This window comes from Nasonia vitripennis, chromosome 5 (genome assembly GCF_009193385.2).
Source record: "Nasonia vitripennis strain AsymCx chromosome 5, Nvit_psr_1.1, whole genome shotgun sequence".
NCBI lineage: Eukaryota > Metazoa > Arthropoda > Insecta > Hymenoptera > Pteromalidae > Nasonia > Nasonia vitripennis.
The window spans coordinates 17,324,005-17,346,115 of NC_045761.1; the positions used below are offsets into that span (position 1 = coordinate 17,324,005).

At 41.2% G+C, this 22,111-nt stretch overlaps 1 protein-coding gene across 11 annotated transcripts in view; it reads left to right on the forward strand.

The window, feature by feature from the left end:
- Nucleotides 1-22,111, forward strand: part of LOC100119011 (piezo-type mechanosensitive ion channel component) — a 38,621-nt gene that overhangs the window by 9,453 nt on the left and 7,057 nt on the right. For 4 of the 11 annotated variants that reach the window (XM_031932744.2, XM_031932745.2, XM_031932747.2 and 1 more), the window contains exons 2-23: nucleotides 2,168-2,257; nucleotides 3,500-3,715; nucleotides 3,803-4,026; nucleotides 4,103-4,534; nucleotides 5,285-5,407; nucleotides 5,850-5,897; nucleotides 6,549-6,660; nucleotides 6,754-6,863; nucleotides 6,995-7,261; nucleotides 7,356-7,685; nucleotides 7,756-7,904; nucleotides 8,011-8,154; nucleotides 8,228-8,355; nucleotides 8,425-8,567; nucleotides 8,645-8,821; nucleotides 8,914-9,436; nucleotides 9,504-9,599; nucleotides 9,683-10,125; nucleotides 10,205-10,607; nucleotides 20,438-20,503; nucleotides 20,846-20,988; nucleotides 21,842-22,018. In XM_031932744.2, coding sequence (XP_031788604.1) covers nucleotides 2,194-2,257; nucleotides 3,500-3,715; nucleotides 3,803-4,026; nucleotides 4,103-4,534; nucleotides 5,285-5,407; nucleotides 5,850-5,897; nucleotides 6,549-6,660; nucleotides 6,754-6,863; nucleotides 6,995-7,261; nucleotides 7,356-7,685; nucleotides 7,756-7,904; nucleotides 8,011-8,154; nucleotides 8,228-8,355; nucleotides 8,425-8,567; nucleotides 8,645-8,821; nucleotides 8,914-9,436; nucleotides 9,504-9,599; nucleotides 9,683-10,125; nucleotides 10,205-10,607; nucleotides 20,438-20,503; nucleotides 20,846-20,988; nucleotides 21,842-22,018 — 4,518 coding nt within the window. In that variant the 5' untranslated portion in view covers nucleotides 2,168-2,193. The remainder of the gene's footprint in view (nucleotides 1-2,167; nucleotides 2,258-3,499; nucleotides 3,716-3,802; nucleotides 4,027-4,102; nucleotides 4,535-5,284; nucleotides 5,408-5,849; nucleotides 5,898-6,548; nucleotides 6,661-6,753; nucleotides 6,864-6,994; nucleotides 7,262-7,355; nucleotides 7,686-7,755; nucleotides 7,905-8,010; nucleotides 8,155-8,227; nucleotides 8,356-8,424; nucleotides 8,568-8,644; nucleotides 8,822-8,913; nucleotides 9,437-9,503; nucleotides 9,600-9,682; nucleotides 10,126-10,204; nucleotides 10,608-20,437; nucleotides 20,504-20,845; nucleotides 20,989-21,841; nucleotides 22,019-22,111) is intronic. The other 7 variants (XM_016986241.3, XM_008204101.4, XM_031932749.2 and 4 more) reach the window with 6 other exon arrangements.

Sequence of the window (22,111 nt, forward strand, 5' to 3'; positions counted from 1 at the left end):
TACGAGCGAAAGATTATGTTTGACGAAGGGTTGACTTTTTATGGGGTTGGTTCGGTTTACCTTCTCCCCAACTTCACCTACAATACAACAGGTGATTAATCTCTCTCTCTCTTTCTTCCCTCTCGAATGATTAATCGTCTTCAATAATAAATAAACTTGATCTCTTATTTCTCCGCGAACCGCAAAAAAATGCATTCGCGCACCAATAAAAATAGAAAATATCCACACCCCATTAGTATATATCTGACTCTAGCATCCATCAGATACACTTCTACCCGTTTTCCCTATCAGCGTGTCGATCTTTCTCTCTCTCTCTCCTTTGCCTATCTCATCAAAAGCTCGCTCTTTATACAGGTACACTCGCACACCACCTCAGCACATTTTAATCACGCGACAATTACGCGGTGGGCCGCCGGCCGTCGAAAGCGTGTCGCGGTGCATTAGTCTCGCCGCTAATTTTTCAAATGAAACCGCGCCGCGCAGTCGTAGCTGCATTATTCATGAGTGGATATGTATTTACTTCGCGAAGCCCGCGCATAGGTTCTAAATAGCGCGGGGAATTATGTAAATTGAGACCGCGGGATTTTAATTAGAGGGGCGAGTTTCAGTAGGGGCGGATTTCGGTCGTTAACCGCCGCGCTGCGCAAAGTATCGTTTGTCACCTGTCGACTTCGTTTCCGTTGTCTCGACTCGCGAGCGGAATAGCCATCGGATGTTATAAAGCTCCGTTTTAACGCTCCGATTAAAATCTCTCGTAAGCATTTCTGCTCTCTTTTTTTCGCGAATCAGAGATGCACGTCGAAAAGCCCACGGCTCATTGAGAGCATAACGCAACAGTATGGGAGGAAGTGGGCCTGTATAACGACCGCGACGAGAATAGAGCGCAGAAATTGATACAACTTTTCCCTGCAGACGCTCATCACTTCGTCGAGTCGATAAAATACATCGGCTACTATACTCTTTCTTTTTTCCTCGGTATAACAGCGTGAGGCATCGCGTTACTTATAGACCGCCAACCTCGGCGTTATATTCGTCTTCTCCGAAAAAATTCGATTCGTTACGGTTGGAAGTTATTTCTCGCTATCTATCTCCAATGAAAAAAAATGCCATCGCGTAATCAGTCGTAATGCCGTCGGACAGGATGCCGAGACTTTTCTTACAGCCTTTTAATTACGCGCGAGTATTGTCTTTCGCATACACGTATGTACACAGTTGTGCCGCTGATCTACATAACGGCCTCGTGTCGTGAGAAATAAACTACTCGAGTATGGATGGCAGGATCGCATGTCCCTGTGCGCGCGTAAACTTCAGTTGTGCAACAATCTTCTTTCGGCGCGTGTGTGCTGCGACGCTTTCGTCAATTTATGCAAGTGATATCATGCTTAAATTTTATGCGTGAATTAATTCCATCATACACGCGACGATATAGAGGCTGATGATCTCATCTCTCGGGATAAAAAAAAGTCGACCTTCCAAATAGCCGGGAATGTTGGCTTTTGGGTAGATTCGTTTTGCATAAAATATGACGTTTTAAAATTCGGGAGAGTTTTCGTGGGTCAGCGAGGCGCAGAAGCGATGAATTTTCGAGGCATCAATAGGCCAGGTATCGGAAAACGCGAGAAACGACTATTTAAATCAGATGCGGCGATCCGAAAGGCGCAGCTTTTCCTGAGCGGCCATATCGGAGGAAATAGATTATTTTTTTCGTTCGAGCAAGTCGGATGGGATTGGTCGCATCATTGTCAGTTAGTAGAAACTAGGACACGTCGATTGTCCGAAATTCCCCCATACACAAGACAGGTTGGCTCTCTGGCTCGTGTTGTACGCTATACACACGAAAAGAGCCGAGAAAGAGAGGAACTTTTATTACCTCACGATATATATATATATATATATATATATATATATATATATATATATATATATATTGCCGCAGCCCACTTCGACTCTCTGCTGCGTCGTCGTCACCGCAGTCGTTGGCGCTAATGCGTTTTAACGACGTGATGTTCTTATCGTTGAGAAAAATGACGGCGGAATAATCGTTATCAGTGTAGCCGAGGATTGTGATTTTTCGTGGGTTTCACTGAGAGTTATAGTTTTACTAAAGAAAAAAATAAATAAATTAGGGACGAATGTTTAATTATTTGTTTTTTTTTTCTTCTTTCAGGATAGGCAAGAAGGCTGTCCGAAAACATGACAAAGTATTGGCTGAACGTGGCCCTTGTCAGGATTCTTTTTCCTACGATCCTCATAGGATGTAAGTACAAATTTTTTCAATGAGAAAAAAATTCGAAAAATAGGCCGACCCAATTGCGGTTGAACAGAGACTTAGTGAAGAATGAGGAAAAAAAAATATTTTTAGTCCCGCATACACAAACGTACCGAAATACACGAATTCCAGTACTTTGCACTCGAAAGCCGATCTAGAATGAAAGGCGGAGGCGAACTACAGATTCTCTAAAATTAAACTCGCGGCAGGCTGCAGACAAAAAGCAGCGTGTCGCCTCTCCGCGCGAGTTTCTTGACACCACTCAAACGCACTCGGCCACTTCCACGACGAATCTCTTAATTATGCAATTGTTGCGCAACATTAATATTACAAAAAAAGTTTACTAGAACAAATAGACATAAACCCTGCCTCGACCAGCACCAAAAAAAGCATCCCTGGGAAACTTAAATTCAAATTATTCCGACCTCGAATCGTACCATAAACAGAGCCATCGGCCGCAACGGGAACGTCGGCTCGATATTTAAAAAACTCCGGGTTAAAGCGTCCCCCGAGATCCGTCATCCAATACACCTCTTCCCATAAAGTAATTTTCGTACGTGTAGAGAAGAGGAAAAAAGTGGCGCCGAGACCGCTTGGTTTTATACACAAGGGGAGGAAAAGGTGGATCGTGTACAGTATGCGTGTAATTCCACCATTCGTGCGCCGTCTTCTTTTTCATGCCCTAAAAGCGTCGTCGCGAGGGCGACCTTTTGTCTCTCTCTCTCTCTCTCTCTCTCTTTCTCTCTCTCTCTCTCTCTCTCTCTTGATACCAGAACTAGGTTACAGGCGTTCGCTCGCATCGAGGAATTTATAACACCCCGCGCGCGCGCCTTATTTTTTCTTTATTAATTTCCAAGCCCTCGTTCTTCGCGCTTCTCGAATGAAAAATGACGGGGAGTTTGATGTGCGTATACGAGATTTCACGGCGATGAGAGGTGTGTCTCTATCTCGTAAAATTGATGATTGCGCTAGATATATAGAATGCATTTTATTTTAATTCCGAGCGACTACTCGTTCCGGGCTATTATTGTATCGCGGTGAAGTATTAAGTTCATTACCTTGCGTGCGACGAGGATTAATGAAGTACACGCGGTTAAGAGCGTCGCTCGACGCTCGATTAATTATGCGCGTGAGTGTTTACAATATAGAATTTAAAAGCTCACGGTGTACCACATTCGACTCTCGAAGCGTATTATTGTGAATTTTAATTACAAGAAATTGTTCGTACAGGTACGATATGGAGACCTGTCGGGCTTTCACTGGTGTACCTGGCGCTGGCGCTCGTCTCGCCGATCGTGCCGGTACCGACGTACAGCTCCATGAACGGCCACACTGGCCGCTACCTCAAGGCCAGTATCGGGCTCAGTCTCATCGTCAGCCTCGTACAGCTCACCTTTCACATAGTTCTTCTAGCGCTTCCACCCTACGGTCACTTTCTCCAAAACTGTATGGATTTTTGTTTTACTTTATCTATGAGCCGAGTATAGGTTCAACGAGTTTGGATGATTGACCGTTTGATTTTTCACGGAACAGGCGAGTTCGTAGAGACGCTGCTGAGACACATAGGTCTAGTCAGGTTAGATAGCGCGTCTGCGTGGGAGGTGTTCTTCTGGCTCACGCCGGAGATCGTAGTCTTTCCGTCGAGCATAGTCGTTTATTTGACGTGTCGACGACTGATCACCCCACCGCCCAGACAGGAGGACGATAACTCTTCGCTGCAGATTCAGGAGAAGAAGTCCAAGGAGCGATCGGCCAAGGTTTCTTTTCTACCCTCAAATATTTATTAGTAAAATGCCGTAAACTGTCTAACTTAAAAAATCGATGAATCTCCAGATAATCAACTTCCTGGGCAGCATCGGCACGTACGTCGTCCTAGCCACGCTATGCTGCGCAGCTTCTCTGAAGCCCTCGGTGGAGGGCGGCTTCTACTTCCTGGTGTTCATCGGCTCGGCGACCTGGTGGGCCTTCCACCGGGAGCTTCGTCGAGGCTTCGCTTTCGTCTGCCGCGTAGTCATGGCAGTCGTGGCGGTGCACATCGTGGTGCTGCTGTCCTACCAGAACCAGTGGCCCCAGGAGTACTTGCCGATGAACAGCACCTGGGCCAGGTACTTCGCGCTCCAGGCCGTCTACGAGACCAACTGCACGGATCCGAGGGACGTGGAGTACATTGACGATGCAGACTGGTCCACGTACGCTTACTCGTTGAGGCTGTTTCTGCTGTACTTTGTGCTGGCGCTGCAGTCCAAGTTCCTGTTTAAGAAACCGGTAAGTGCTCGCTTTGAGTTAGGCTTTGATTGACGGGAGGAGTGGAGATAGTTTACAAACATTTTTTCAGTTGGAGGGGGCTTGCGAGGTGGAGATGATGATGTTATAATTGGAAGACTATTCTTTGAATTATTCATGTAATTTTTTACATTTAAATGTTTGTGAACTATACACACCAGATTAATCATATAAAGATGGTTTTTGCTTTAATTTGAAAACAATGTATGAAATGAACAAGATGTTGCCCAGACATACTTTTTCGTATAATCTTTAAAGCAAAAATCATAATGTCTTTTATAATAATGACTTTTTTAAGGACAAAGACATTTTATATGCGTATTAATAACCGAACTGAAACTTTTTCTTCAACAAAATATCCTTACTAACAAACGGAACTCTTCCTCCTTCTCTGTCTCCAACTTTGACTTTTATTGCAGTGTTCTGGCGATTAACAATTAAAAAGAAATACTCACCAACAATCGTGAATAAATTAATAACGATCACAATATAAAAATGAATTGAGCAACTGTTTCTACTAATCGGGTTCGATGACGAACTTAAATTTCAAATTCAATCCTACGTCAGCGCTAATAACGGAAAATTCAATTGAGCAATATAAAATCCGCCACGTACTTATATTTAAATGTTTAAAAACACATCAAAAGTATTTCAAACAGAGTATATGATATAAAATGCAAACCCTACATAAAAAACAAACGGAGCTGCGCTTTTACTAACGAGGCATTGCAGGCTAAGCAAAGAACGCGCCTAAGCGGCAAACTGGAAACGCTGGACACGCCACTGTCGCGGCACGTGTCCATACGCAAAAGAACACCCTCGCAACGCTGGCAATCTGCGCGACGAAAGGCTCGAGTAAGGATTTCAGCATCCTGCATGAGCCGATTTTTAAATTTTGCATTTATATTTTTGTCATTTTATAGAAGTAACTAATTTTTAATATCGTACAAATATCGCTTGTAATTTTTCAGTATATATTTCATCGTACATAACAGAGTTTACCTTATTTTGTAAATAAATCATATTATTCGTTTAATGCACGTGAGTAATATTCTGCTATAAATAAAAACGCTTCTTTGCCAAACAGCGCGAACTCTTTTACAGAAAATACGTACATTATACAACGATACAGCGACAAGTTTGCGTGTGAGTGTATGTGAGTTTACAGCCAGAAGATGACACAGAACATTGTTTGTGCGTTTTGACTGTCTACGTGTAAGACTATGCGAAATGCACCTATATAGAGAATATTCTTGGTTTGGTTGCCGCTATGTATTAGTTTTGCCATATATTTTAGAAGCCGATCGCCGAGCCTGAGCCCTCGCAACCCAATGAGAGGACGCCTGTACGTATTTGAAGTACCGCTTTTTTTCTTTTTCTTTCCCACACGAATGCAAAACTATACACAGAATTATAAAGAATTCGTATAAGTATAACATATGAATACTTATAGATAGTAGAGCGAAGAATGCATATACACTTCGAGCAAATAGCATTTTTATCATTGTAATCGTTGCAGCGTAATATATGATTGCACTTTTTATGTAATTGCACTTTGAAGAGAATTTATACGTGTTCTAACACCACAATATTTTGATTATGCAACTACTTTTGTGTTCGTGTTATCATTATTATCTTTGAACTTTGCACTGCGTTGAGGTTTATTCCTTTATACTTCAATTTATTCTATATTGGTGAAGGTATATAGCGAAGTTTAGAGCAAACATCGCAGATTTCTCTTTTCAGATTTCAAATACTATTTTTATTCCTTTTTCTGCTTGTATTCGTCATATTTTATCTTCGTCAAGAGCTTTGAGTTTTTTATCCTTTTATAGCTTTATCTATTTATTAACATTTGTTTTTGCTCGCTCATAATTCTTATTATTTTAAAAGTAAAATTTTAATTAGTTCACTCGATGTATATAATTATTCTAAATCCACGTGCTTACACGGTGAATCGAATCCGTTCCTTATACATTGATCAATTACTGCACAGCTGATGCGGTTCGGATCCGGACGCACTGGACTGCTTCAAGATTCAACTGGGAGTGTCATTGTACAAGACGGACAGCAGGACGACAGCATTCAGCTGCAGTCGCTCAGCGAAGGTTAGCACGCGCTTCGTTATTAGACGATCCGGCTTTGTTTATGCGTTATTGAATATGCGCGGAAAATATGCATAAAGCGAACAATCTTCATAGGTGTTTCAGAGGAGAAGCCTGGAGTTCTCGAGCACGTCATCATGGCAGTTTTTTCTGTCTTTCAACTTATCGTCAATTCGTCTTACTTAGCCACCAATATCATTATGATGGTAAACGAAAAGTCATTATTGTGATAATTGCGTTTATTATTAGCTATGTTCTCGAGACGCAGTTATCGCTTCTATGCTATGAAAAACTATTTTCCGGAAGGATAAACACGTCGATCTGTTTTCCTTTTTAGACTTGGAGCATCATGTACCATAGTTGGACAACTTTCGCCCTGTTATTATGGGCCCTTGTTCTGTGGATGGTCCCTAATAAAAGAGCATCGATGATGAAGTGTTCACCTTTCATCGTTTTTTACTCGACGCTTCTTCTCCTGGTTCAATATGTATATAGCATGGACCTGACCGAGGCGGAATTGCCCACGATTATTCACGGCATAAAAATGGCAGACATCGGTTTCAAGAAGCCGTCCGAATTGAGTTGCTGGCATCTCGTGGTCAAGGTATAATACACGTATAAGCACGCTGACATAGAAACACAGAAAAAACAATAACGATCAATTAGTATCGATACTGACCCCTACTGTTCAATTTTAGTGTCTATTCATGACGATGTTCTGGATCACAATGAGACAATACACGGCGGAGAAAATGAGGCAGCGCAGATCGTCAACACTGCGAGACATGGTAGCTCCTCTGCACGTGTCAGTATCGACCGCGACGACAGCGATGAACAATCAAGCCGAGCCCGAAATCAAGAGCAAATTCATGAAGGACGTAGGCGTCGTCGTCAAGAGGTTCATGACCAAGTTTTGGATAGCCGTCGTCGCTGTGATGCTATTCACCAGTGGCATCACCGGCGAACGCATGACCGTCTTCCGCATCGTTTACATGACTCTGTTTTTGTTCTTTATCATTACCTTCCAGGTGAGAATTATTATTTAAAAAATTCGAATGCGTGGATAGAATGATTTTTAATAGTCACTCTTTATTGCAGATATCATGGACGCTATGGAGGAAAATGATGTATGGATTTTGGATAACCGTTATCGGATACTCGGTCATCATGCTGATTCTGGTGTATACATATCAATTTCCGGATTTTCCCGAATATTGGGAAAAATATCTTCATATATCACAGAATTTGTAAGGCTTGATACTCGAAAAACCTATTAGTTACTGCTATTAAGCTAAGAATTTAGGTCGATGTTTGAAACGATTCCTAAATTTTCAATCCTAATGTTTTTTTCAGACAAGAAGATATCGGCTTAATCACTTACGATACCAAAGACTTGTTTGTAAGGCTCCTCACTCCCACATTCTTCGTGATCATCACAGTTTTGCAAATTCATTATTTCCACCATGATTTCCTCGAAGTTACGAACATCAAAAGAGTGTAAGCATTGAAAATAAATCACGAATGTCACATTGCGGAAGAGCGTGCGTATATAACATGACTCTCATTACAGTGCTGAGGCTGCGAGAAAAGATAGCCTTGGTCATTCGCCAAGTACAGTACCGATAGTATCCCCCACTGAAGTTTTTGCGTCCGATCATGACGATCAACGGCATGTATTTACTCTGAAGGAGCTGAAACGTATGTAAATGACTTTGCCGTGGCTTTGAGTTAAAAGGCTAGGATACAAAAATTACTACTTTTTTCTAGAAATGTCGAAATTGGAGAGACTCGCGCTAATGCGAAAGATATCGAACCATCTGTACAATTTTTACAATCACATTTGGCTCTTCCTAGAGATTCATATGCAGAAAATCATTTTTATCTCCTTTGTACTTTTGTGCATCGACGACGTAAGATTTATTTCCTGAATATTAACGTACATTGAAAATCATTTCATCGAACAATAAAAATGTTTCCTTCCTTTTAGGTTTGTGCCATCAATTTCTTCTTCATTCTGACAATAGCTATTTCGATAAACTTCAGACGTACTGCTCAAATAATGGTAATCAACGTTATGGCTACAGCAGTCGCAGTTTTGATGGTCATCAAAATGCTTTATCAAATCGACTACATTAAACACGATGAGTGGAATCGTAATTGCACCGTAAGTAAAATATCTATTGTACAATGTCTTACAATGTCTATTGTATTAAAATCTGTTGTGACCAAAAATTAACGTCGCATTACATATTCCAGGAGCATATCCAAGGCAACTCTACGACAAATGCAACTGATATAATTAAGACCTACAACATGGCCGAGTGGATCGGAATGAAAAAAGTCACCGACACTATGAAACTTCCGAAGCTTCTAGAGGGTTACATCGGTATAATAACGGTAACAACTTTTCGAGCGATAATTGCCGTCCGCCAGTGGTTCTATCGCCAAGAAAACAATGAATCGCTTGAGACACCAATGGTCATGTTCCCAAAGATCAAAAGAGCAGACGCAGATAAAGGAATAGTGCCCTGTATCAAGTTCCTGTTCAACTACGGTTTTTACAAGTTTGGCCTGGAATTCTGTCTGATGGGCATCGTTGCCCTTATTGGAAGCAGACTAGATTTTTACTCGGTTCTGTACAGCATTTGGTTGATGATTTTATTCTCTATGAATAGGCAGACTACGTTGAGAGTCTGGCCGTTCTTGAAGTTTTTCGCTGTGGTATCGTTGCCGCTGCAGTATGCGCTTGTCGTTGCACCACCCACGTGGCTATGCATCGGTATCTGAATCTTTTATTTGATTTTTAATGTTGAGAGATCTTTCATTCAAAAATTTCATTTCTTTAGATTATCCATGGCGAGATTCGGACATTTTGAGGGGCTTACAGGAATGGATGTTTTTGCCGGATCCAGATTCTCGACCAAACCCGAAAAAACTAATGTGTAAGCTATAACTCTTCTACTCTCTAAAATATTTTAGGTATTATCGATTAAAAAAGCTAAAATAAGGAATGTTTCATTTTCAGGCGACTTCATCTTACTGCTGATGATAGTTCGTCAAAGTCTGGTCTTCCGAATAGAACAGCGCAGTGCATCGAGTGGACAAGAGTTTGTGGCGGGCCACAACTACTCAGTCTACAAAGATATGGAGAAGCCAAGTTTCGTCAATCCAGTAAGAGACTACGTCTCGCATATACACAACTGGCTGGATGTCTTCAAGCGTGGAAGTATGATGAGTTTGATGTGGATCACGTTGTCCATCATGTTCCTGGCTGGTACTAAGAGGACAAACTTGTTCTCACTGGGATATTTGATTGGAGCTTTTGTATTCTTATGGCAAGGCAGTGACTTTTACCTTAGACCCCTCAAGACTATTCTGAAGTGGTGGAACATACTGATCGGTTACAATATTTTTGTTATTTTCTGCAAAACAATATTCCAAGGCATCGGATGTGTATTCATCCAAAATGTAGGTTAAACTTTTTAAAATGAACATCAGATAATTACAAAATCGGTAAACCAACTAAACGTTTTAAAAACTATTTCAGCTTGAAGCATATGCTTGTTGGTGTATCCAATTGCTGGGCATAGCTTGTTTAAAAAAGTTCGAAATTTCCGACGAACAATTTAAATCCAGCTCTACCTGTGATGTGGACCGGGAAGACATCGGCATGGTTTGGGACGGACTGTGCTTCGGCTTTCTACTGCTTCAAAAACGCCTGTTCCGCAGTTACTACTTCTTCCACATAGTAGACGAGACCAAAGCAATGAGTATTCTAGCCTCAAGAGGGGCTGAGTTATTGGAAGAACTTCATCAGAAACGAATTCAAGACCAAGAGGATCAAGAGAAGGCGGTATTGCAAAAAATTAAATTCAAAATGGACAAGATCAAGGCCAATCAGAGAAAGATTCAAGGTCCGAGTTACAAGGAGCCTAGAACTCACAAAATCGGTAAGTACAAGAATTTTGAAATTTATTATATAATAATTGAAGAAATTGCAAAATAAATTCAACATCAAAAAAAAAGAAGTTATTTCGCGAAGTCTTTGTTTGCCTTGAGAGCAGACAAGACCGAATTAAGTTTTTAGCTATATTGAGATTCGAATGATTTAATTATTACTGATTTTAAGATTTTCACTGATTTTAATATTTTTGAAGGAAATTAAATAAAATAACACTTTTTATGGGAAAAAGTCCGCAGACATAAAAAACCCAATTTATTAAGAAGAACACAAGAAAAACAAACGTTGATTAAGAATACAAAACTGCGAGTGAAGTCGACACAAAGAAAAACGCCGTTGAGCGCGCACGTAACACGCGGTACACGCAAATCACACATTCACATGCACACACGACTGTTCAATTTTATTGTTGCTGTCACAGTTTGACAAAAGAAAAGAAAACCGAACGTGGGTCGGTTGATGAACGCAACACGCGACTCGTGGGGTCCCGTATATACGTCGCTAGGCCACAACAAAGGCAAACCGCTCGTGGGTCGGTTATGAATAAAATGCGATTTAATTGAATATTAAACTCGCGATATTAGTTTGAACTTTATAATCGTAATCGCGTAAAGCAAAGTCAACAACGAGGAAGACTTCCGCTCGTTGGAATGGCTGTCGACTGACTGACCGGCATGCACCCGCGCGGGAAGATGGCAAAAAACGTGGCGCGAATGCGCGCGCAAGAACGAAGCGCCCGGCAGGTGCTGCCACCACCTCGTGAGCCGTGTTGCGACGCAACATACTCCCGGGGAAGATTGCAGAATCGGAGTTATAATTTTACGAGATGACGCAAATAGAGTTCAAAAAAGATACAAGCAACGCTTAATTAATCGCAACATGAAGTTTATAACTAATTATATCGACGAACAATAACATATTTACAAACGTTAAACTTACATTTTAACGCTAATCTTGATTTTACTTGACAAGGAACAGACTAGACAAGTAAAAGATCAGTTTCCTTTGGAGTGACTGATCTGTTGATCACAGATGATTATCCTAATGAACAATATTTACAAGAGATAGCTTAAACCTATGAAGATAAAATACTACTTAATAACTAGAGGGAACCTCAACCATCTTGAAACCTAATACCCGAATTTTCCGTATTAAGCATCGCGTCGCAAAAGCCAAGCTTCGCGCTTGACTCCTGAGCTTCTGGCAGTAGAAATTCCGGATCTACTTCTCGCGGGCCAGGTATATAAGGTGCTACACAGAATACGACGTGGCTCAACTCATTTATGGCAAGCCAAATCGCGCACATCTGTGGCAAAAATCGGCATTACAAAACGACGCTAATGGTGAGGTTCCGATGCGGTCGCTAACGGTCATAACAATTTGTTAATCTAAGTCGTGGGAAGAATACACAAACGGGTGATGTTACGCTTGTAGATGCCGGTTGAAGTCTTGACAGAAGCTACTCGAGCGATGCCGTCACTCCCAGGATGTACCTCGACGATCACACCCAGTGGCCATCTTGAACAATAGGTGATATCGTCCATTAGAATCACCACCGATCCAACGATGAGTTCCGCAGTAGAGTCATGCCATTTTTGGCGGGTTTGCAATTCATGCAGGTACTCCTTATGCCATTTATTCCAGAAGTCCTGGCGCATTTTGGTAAGGAATTTGTACGTCGAGAGTCGATTTCCTGGAACTGAAAAGACAGATTTTTCTGGTAAGACATTGAATGGACGTCCTACTAATAGATGAGCAGGAGTAATGGACACAGGATCGTTGGGGTCAGTAGAAAGCGAACAGAGAGGACGAGAATTGAGGATTGCCTCAATTTGGATGAGAAGAGTGTTAATCTGTTCGTAAGTGAGTTTCTGATCCTTGAGAACACGCTTAAGATGGTGTTTGAAGCTTTTGACAGCTGCTTCCCAAATACCTCCGAAATGAGGAGACAGAGGTGGATTGAAATGCCACTCTATCCGTTTGGCAATGGCATAAGTGCCTATTGTCTTTCGAAATTCTGGAGTTTCAAAAAGATCATAAACTTCACGAAGTTCGTTACTAGCCCCAACGAAATTAGTGCCATTGTCCGAATAAACATGTTCGGGGACTCCTCTGCGGCTGATGAACCGATCAAAGGCAGCCATGAAACCTTCAGAGGAAAGATCGGTCGCCAGTTCGATATGTACGGCCTTACAAGCTAGACACACAAAAACGCAGCCATAGGTTTTGATGAACGACCTATTTCGATCCTTTTTTTCTTTGATTAAGATTGGACCAAAGAAATCTACTCCTACATGAGAGAAAGCTGGCGATTCATTTATTCGAGTCTTGGGTAGATCAGCCATTTGAGCATGAACGATTGTTGGCCGTTGACGAATACACTCCACACAATGTCTAACAACATTCCGCACTTGGTTTTTTCCATTGAGAATCCAATACTTCGATCTGATGGAAGAAAGAGTGGATTGAATTCCAGCGTGGAGATTGACACGATGAACCTGGCGGATAATCATATCTGTAACCGGATGTTTACTAGGAAGTAAAACTGGATGTTTTTGATTGTATGGAAGATCCGACAATTTCAAACGACCCCCTACCCGAAGTAACTTGTCGTCTTTGATAAAAGGATGTAAACTGCCTAACCAAGTTTTGAGATTGGGAAATTTTTTCAATTGACGAATTTCAATTGAAAAATTTTCGGATTGAACCATGAATATGATTTGATCTTCTGAATTTAATAATTCAGAGACCTCCAATGGTCGGATCAACTGGAGAATCTTGGAAATCCTATCCTTCGATTCGGAGATCTCTGGGAACAACCGTTCTGGTTTCTTTTGAGATCTGATTCGTTTCCAACGCAGAATAAAAGCAACAACCCTCACAAATCGTTCAAAACTCGAGAAACGCAAATAGATTTCGCTGTATGCAGGCTTGGTAAGAAAACAACCAGCCCTTTTGAGACCTAGAGTTACCGATGAGCAAGGAGTGGATGATTCAGGCCATTCTCCTTCGGGAAGACGTAACCAATCAGGACCAGAATTCCACAAAGAATTAGCTAGAAATTCAGATGGTAATTGGCCTCTGGAAAGTGAGTCAGCTGGATTGTCTTCAGACTTAACATGTCGCCAATGCACGATGTCTGGTAACGATTGGATGTACGATACCCGATTAGCCTCGAAAGTTTGCAATACGTGAGGAGATTTCTTTAACCAAAAGAGAACGATGGTTGAATCGGACCAAAGGTAGATCTGATCAATGGAAAAATGGAGTTGAGATTTAGACTCAGAAAGGAGCTTTCGAAGAACTACAGCCGCGCTGAGTTCTAGCTTAGGAATGGTAAGTCCCTTCAGAGAAGCCACTCTAGATTTACTGCAAAGCAATCGAATAGAGACATGTCCAAGAGCGTCAGATGATTTGACAAATAGACATGCTCCGTATCCAGAAATACAAGCATCGCAAAATCCATGAAGCTCGCTCCTAATGGGATTCGCAATCAAAATCGTGCGAGGAATTGAGAATTCCGTAAGAAGAGGCAACTGAATAGAAAACGAATGCCATTTGGTATAGACATCCTGAGAAAGAGATTCATCCCAATTTACCTTAGATTTCCAACAGTCTTGCATCAACACCTTAGCATACAAGATAATTGGTCCTAACAATCCAAGAGGATCAAAGATCTTGGATATCTCTGATAGGAGCCTTCGCTTGGTCACAGTAGTCTCGTTATCCATTTTTACAACTGTATATTTTAATTGGTCATTCTCGGAATCCCAAATGATTCCCAGCGTTTTCTGGATTGGAGTCTCTTTGACCATGTGATCCAACTCGAAAACTCCTGAATCTATTTTGTCCAAAATAGATCGATGGTTCGATGCCCATTTTCGAATCAGAAAACCGCCTCGACGCAGCAACGCAATCATTTCGTCACGAATGGCTAAAATCTCCTCGAACGAATCCGCTCCGGATACAAAGTCGTCGACGTAAAAGTCGCGAATAAGCAATTTGCTAGCTCGAGGAAAATCCTTCGCTTCATCGTGAGCGAGTTGATGAATTGTGCGTATTGCTAAGAAAGGGGCAGCAGCCATGCCAAAAGTGACGGTATTTAATGCCCAAGTTCTCAATTTTCCTGTTTTTGGATCAGGCCAAAGTACCTTTTGGAATTTTCGATCTTCTGGATGGACAAGAATTTGACGGTACATCTTTTCGATGTCCGCTGTTACAACGAATAGATGGCTACGAAAACGTAAAACTTGCTCGAAGATGGTGTTTTGAATAGTGGGACCCACAAGGAGAATATCATTAAGCGAAATGCCTGTCGAAGTTTTAGAGGAAGCATCGAAAACAACCCTATACTGCGTGGTTTCGCTGGACTCCTTGACCACAACGTGATGAGGCAGATAACAGCCGTCTTCGGTGTCGTCATTAGGAGTCATATGACCTAAAGTGATGTATTCTTCCATAACTTTGTAATAGTCAGCCTTTAACTTAGGATCTTTCTCGAACCTTCGTTCAAGAGAATAATAACGACGAAGGGCCTGTGATCGAGAACTACCTAACTCAAACTTGTTGTCCTTAAAGGGTAAGCGAACCGTGTATCGACCGGAGACAGGGTCACGAGTGGTGTGAGCGACGTAATGCTCTTCGCAAGCTATTTCTTCCCGAGATCTTACGGGTTCATTAGGAAATTCTTCGATTTGCCAAAAACGTTCGAGAAGTTTGTCCACTTTAACGATGTTACATGAAGCTTGTTTTGAAGAAGTAAGCGGGTCTACACCTCCAGCTACTAACCATCCTAACCTAGTTTTTTGTAGGATGATCTCCGATCGAGTTTCCTCGTTACGCAATTTAATCTGTCCTACCGCAAAGGTGGACAAAGTAGTTTTAGAAGCAAGGAGCAGATCGATGGGTTTAGGCAAATGAAACTGAGGATCGGCGAGTTGAATATGTTTCGGGATGTCAAAACGATCGCGAGGAAAAGCTTCGTTAGGCACGGCTTCTGCGATATTCGGAACTAGCAAAAGGTGTAAATTAGCTTGAAATTTGTTATAACTCGATTGCAAAGTAGTTGAAATTTGACTCTTTGAAACAGTGCACAGTTGGTCAACTGCTCCTATGTTAACGAGGCAAGAATGTTCTATTAAATTTAATTTTTTAGCAAATTTTTCTGAAACTAGATTTACGTTGGAACAGGTATCAAGCAGAGCACGTGCCACGATAAAATTTCCTCGAAAATCTTGAATCTTGACAACAGCAGTTGTCATCAATTGAGAGTCCATGGGAAAAGCAACAGAAGTATATGTGTATCCATGGAGTCATGATTGAGGATTCGAAGAATTAGGAACCTCTTTAGTTGAAGATTCAGAAGTCTTTGACGCCTCTGGCGCCTTCGACGACTGCGATCCAGAACCCTTATCATTGTGGAGTTTTGTGTGATGAGCCTTCGAACACTTCTTGCAACGGTGTTCACTCTTGCATGGAAAAGGATGTTTTCCGAGACAATTGCGGCACACCTTATTGCTGTTTACGAATTTCCATCGTTCTGAAACGGACAGCTTCTCAAAATCAACACATCTGAATAAATTGTGTTCGCCCTTGCATTTTGGACAAGTGATTTGAGAAGCTTGAGAAGTTGAAGACACTCCAGAAGTGACCAGAGAACGAGCGTTCTGTTTCGGGTTCTTAGAATGCGATTGCGGAACGGCTTCCCCAGAACGTTTTCTGCTATTGGGAGCAGTCGAAAAAGTGCCATGCAGAGATTGCAGTTTGAACACTGTATTGTCAATAAACTTGAGAAGATCGTCCAACTTAGGGAAAGCATTGGGTTCTAGTCTATCTTGCCATCTACTAGAAACTGCAGGAGGTAGACACCTCTCTATTATCCTAACAACTAAATCTTCGCTAGGCGCTCTTCCCAAGCGCTCAAGAATATTGAGACGTTGGCGAACGTTGTCCACCAAAGATGACAAATCCTCATCGCACGCCTTCTGCAAGCGAGGAAGATCTAACAGAGCATCTAAATGTTGATTTGCGACGATACGCTTTTGATCGTAAAAACTGAGAAGACTGGTCCAAGCCTTCTGATAATCGGCTTCACACGGATCGTAATGGGACACCTTTGCTAAAGCCGCTCCTGTGAGCAGAGAAAACAACTGACCGGCCTTCACGGCATCCGATATGTCCGTACGAGTATGAACGAGCGTGGTGAATTTGCTCTTGAAATGGGACCAAGTTTCACGATTACCGTCAAACATAGGCAGTGATACCTGAGGAATTTTGGGAAGAGCCTGATGCTCCGCGAGAACGATTGTACTCGCATTCAGAGTGGAATTCGCAATTGGGATTGGCGGATCAACACTCCGTTGAAGTTTCTCAACAGCAGCGCCAACCTCAAAATAACGATCAGAGAGATCGGGAAACGAACCTATCGAAGGATTGTCGGGATCTAACTGGGAAAGTTCATCATTGTACTTCATGTACTCCTTGTGTAATGAAGACAAAATATCCAACCTTAACTTCGCATTGGTTGCCTCTGGGTTGGCACCCTTGACATAAGTTTCGACTCTCGTTATTTGAGATTCGAGTGACTTATATTTTTGTTGAATGTATGCAACACGCTTGCTTTGGTCAGCAGTGAGAGACATTGTTGAAAAATATGAATGTAACCAAAAAGGGAAAATAAACTTTTAAATAACGTAAAAAGCTAGTTATACGAAAAAATTGCTTGGCCTTTAGATTACACAAAATGATTTTAATTTACTGAAGTTACTCTAGTCCAAGCAAAGGAATAAATTCAAGAACTTGATTAATTATTATAAAAAATTTAAATTATAACGAAGTGAAAGGATGATACAAGGCAATAAAAAATAAAAAAAAAAAAAACTTTATAAAATTCAATTAAATTGACCAAGAAAAGATAACTAATTGCGAATCGTTATTTTCGAATAACGAAGCAACGCAACGTCCTAATAAATTTCCGAAACCGTGGAGAAAACGATTCCGGAAATCAAAATATAATAATCGGATAACTATTCGAAAAAACGCTTGCGGAAAACTCAAACGAATGCAAGTATATGATTAATAGAGGCGAGAGAATTGAAACAAAAACTTATCTTAATCACAATCCTGGACATCCTTCACGACGAGATGGCCAGCTGGGTGGAGAGGTGACCTGGTCGTGGAGTGACGGCGGCAAGACAATGATGATGTTGATAGAGTTGGATGACGTCACGTTCGACGAAACTTTCGGCCCTTTATGACGCGAGAGTTTTTCGCAGAATCGCCACCGATACACCGGTTGCCACGCGCACAACGGGTCGGCACTTGTTTGTGTGACGTCACTCGCGAACGATAGTGAGGAAAGACCTCACAGGAGGCACCATGAAGAAATTGCAAAATAAATTCAACATCAAAAAAAAAGAAGTTATTTCGCGAAGTCTTTGTTTGCCTTGAGAGCAGACAAGACCGAATTAAGTTTTTAGCTATATTGAGATTCGAATGATTTAATTATTACTGATTTTAAGATTTTCACTGATTTTAATATTTTTGAAGGAAATTAAATAAAATAACACTTTTTATGGGAAAAAGTCCGCAGACATAAAAAACCCAATTTATTAAGAAGAACACAAGAAAAACAAACGTTGATTAAGAATACAAAACTGCGAGTGAAGTCGACACAAAGAAAAACGCCGTTGAGCGCGCACGTAACACGCGGTACACGCAAATCACACATTCACATGCACACACGACTGTTCAATTTTATTGTTGCTGTCACAGTTTGACAAAAGAAAAGAAAACCGAACGTGGGTCGGTTGATGAACGCAACACGCGACTCGTGGGGTCCCGTATATACGTCGCTAGGCCACAACAAAGGCAAACCGCTCGTGGGTCGGTTATGAATAAAATGCGATTTAATTGAATATTAAACTCGCGATATTAGTTTGAACTTTATAATCGTAATCGCGTAAAGCAAAGTCAACAACGAGGAAGACTTCCGCTCGTTGGAATGGCTGTCGACTGACTGACCGGCATGCACCCGCGCGGGAAGATGGCAAAAAACGTGGCGCGAATGCGCGCGCAAGAACGAAGCGCCCGGCAGGTGCTGCCACCACCTCGTGAGCCGTGTTGCGACGCAACAATAATCATAATCTATTGAAAATAGTTCATTACTCACGATGACGCAAGTGCAAGCGATGATAAAACTAAAGTGATTCATAGGTGATAAGTTTTTCATAAATATAGAACTGATTTGAACGGCTGCGAATGAGAGTAATCTTATTGACTCACATATCCATTTGTATCCACTACTAATATCTTTTTACAACTAATCATATCCTACCATAAAAATCGATAAACAAGAACTTTTGCAACTATCAAAATATAAACGTTAAAAAAAGGGAACCCTCACATTTCTTCTCATTAAAAAAAAAACATTGCTAACTCCCACAAAAGGCGAAGCTCCATTGGCTCGCACATCCAGCATGTCATCCTGCATCTCGTCGTCGCATACGCCACCTCAGGGCTACCAAACACCAATCGACGAAGACGAAGACGAGGAAGAACCTCCACCACTAACACCTCGCGCAGCTTCTCTATTGCAACCACCGTCCCCTAACTCAGCCATAATGACGGTGAGCCTAGAAGGCTACCTCGAGCCTACACGCATTTCCTTTGGCTCACCACCGAGTAGTGAACTGAACCCCAGAGGTCCATCGCCTGACGAGACCTTCCCGGTGTTCTCACCTCCGCCTTACGGTAGGCGACCACAACAGGAGGAGGACAGCGTTATCGGAAAGTTGAGCAACATTGAGAGAAGGTCGCACAGAAGACAGTCCAGCTACGCTGAAAGTTCCTGGACTAACGCACCAAGGACACCCAGAAGGTCAATCATCTCCACGGCCTCGAGATCGCCCAGATCGCATCATACGTGTAATGAGATAGTAGATGATGCTGAAGCTCTGTTGTCTACGTCGTCGTCGTCTTCGTTGTTGTTGCTGTTTATACTGTGAACCTCTAGTGGTGGACTTTTTTCTTGTACATATGAGCTTTCGGTAGAAGATGCGAGCGTTCGAAGAGAATACATTGTATTATATTGGGTATGAATACGTGGAGAATGGATAGAACCAACAAGAACGTCTAATCCATGTCGGCTGATTCTACTGATGACAAGTTTTCTTAAAAAATGAACGCAACATCTTTCATCTCTATATCTATTCTCAGAATACGTCTTATAAATACACGCAATCTATAGAAATCGCACCAATTGATACCGTATAAAAAATACGACAATCTTTTAATTTCAGAACCTGTTATCTCCTTGGAAACTTTCCCGCAAATCCATAAATCGTCCAATAAATCCTTTGTATAAATGTTTGTGATGTTTGTGTCTCTATATTAGGGTGGCAATCATATTTCTATTAATCATAAAAAATATGTACATATAATTACTACTACTAATAGTAGATTACGATACATGTGACTTAAATGGTTCTTTTTTACATGGCGCAGTTAGCACTCGAGCATAGCGGGGGCGCTAAGCGCCGTGTAAAAAAGAACCATTTAAGTCAAGAGTATTGTATAAAATTTTATAGCACAGACTGCTAAAATCCGCAAGTCTCGCCTATTCGTGACTAAAGTAGTCCTTATTTGCACCGTGAGGTTAGCGCACGAGCGTAGCGAGTGTGATCAACACAGTGCAAAAAAGGACTACTTTAGTCACAGATAGGCGAGGCTTAACAGCGGATTTTAGCCACACTGTGCTATAAATTATTTTTATGTAAATAAACATCATTATTTTTCTTTTTGTTTTTTTCTACTCCACAGATACTTTGTATAGGCAGCTTGAACGGCCGTTGTACATGCATAATAGTCCAAAGACACACGTACAGGGTAATTGTTAAAAATCAATTTCTTTGCAGCCCCGACAAATTCCCTGATTCCACAGAATCCAGAGCAATATAATAACATTTACTTATCTCCTATCCAGTTTTGTAAATAATTTGTAAATTATTCTTGATATTTTTCGTTGTATAGTATTAAATGCATTGGTTCATTTTCAATTAAAGTAGAATGTAACATTCTTACTAGCATGTATATGTAATACGTACGTAAGGTACGAATTATTTACGTAAGCTTTTTTTATAAACTTGCTTTCGTAGAACGAAATATCCGTTGCTTTTCGTCGCTTTTCTGGTTTTACAAAAAATTGCTAATCTCGTATTTCCTCTGCAGCCATCCGATCGGGAGATTACTACATGTTCGACGACATGGACGACGACGACTTGACCGATTTACAACCCGAGAAGGACATATTGGAAGAGGAAAATCAGCGTCGCGAGCGTGAACAGAGAACTCGCCGAATGACCATATCTGAGGTGAGTTTTTTTTATTTTCCATTCATGAAAATTCCTTACACAATATTATTGTGCAATGATTTGAAAAAAAAATCAAATATAGATATAATATTACTTGCCTAGGTTTACACATTGTATAAGCAAATTTTTAATTATTTTACACATATTACTCTCTCGATATTTATCATCGATTATTATGTTTTCCGAAAACACAGTAAAACAAAAATACACACTATAAAGAAGAATTTATTTGCTAGTAATTAATTGTTGGCAAAATGTTAACTGCAAATAAATTTGTTCAAACGAAGCATGATTACACAATAACAAGCCTACTCCCACACCGAAAGTAACAAGCCCTAGAACATAGTAATGTGTGTTTTTTATTGAAAACAAATAAAAGCTTACCAAATCAGATCTAGCAAGCGCAATCAAATACATACAGCTAGTCAGAGTTATCTTATAAACATGTTGCGATTGCTATCTCGCCAGAAATTTTCGCCAACCAAATATTTGCTTTTGATTTTCAATTTTACGGGTTTTCCCCCCTTTGATCCCTTTTGCATTAACTTCTTGTTGTTCATCCCTTTGTTTGTTACAACCGTACGAAGCTTACCATACGTTTTTTTGGGGTATTTACTTTGTATTCTCGAGAAACGATCGATTTTATTTATGAATTCACTCATTCTGTCACGCATAACTGGTTTTCGCCCGAATTTCCAAGTATATATCTCAATATCACTCACAGAAGCGACACTAAAGACACACATATGATCCTATAATATGAATATTAACAAAAAATAAAAGCTGCTCGCGCAGCGGTCACCGACCAGAGAACGGCTAAACTGACGGGTTTTGAGTGGTTGCGATTTTGCAGCTGATGAACACGCTGATTAAAACAGACATTGAAATAGCGACGCATGTCGCGCTGTACGGAGGAACGCAAAAGGACGCCATGAAAATCCGACGTAGGAGTGTGCCGCTGACCCGCAAGAAATCATCCATGTCCTATCTGAGCGCTCGTTCCGATACCGACACTGCCGCGGCTACCGATGTGAGATTGTCCTCCAAAAGTCCTGCATGCCTACACTTCTCTTCTTTCTCTCTCTTTCTCAATCTTTTTCTTTCAGCTATCCTGCGCACTTAT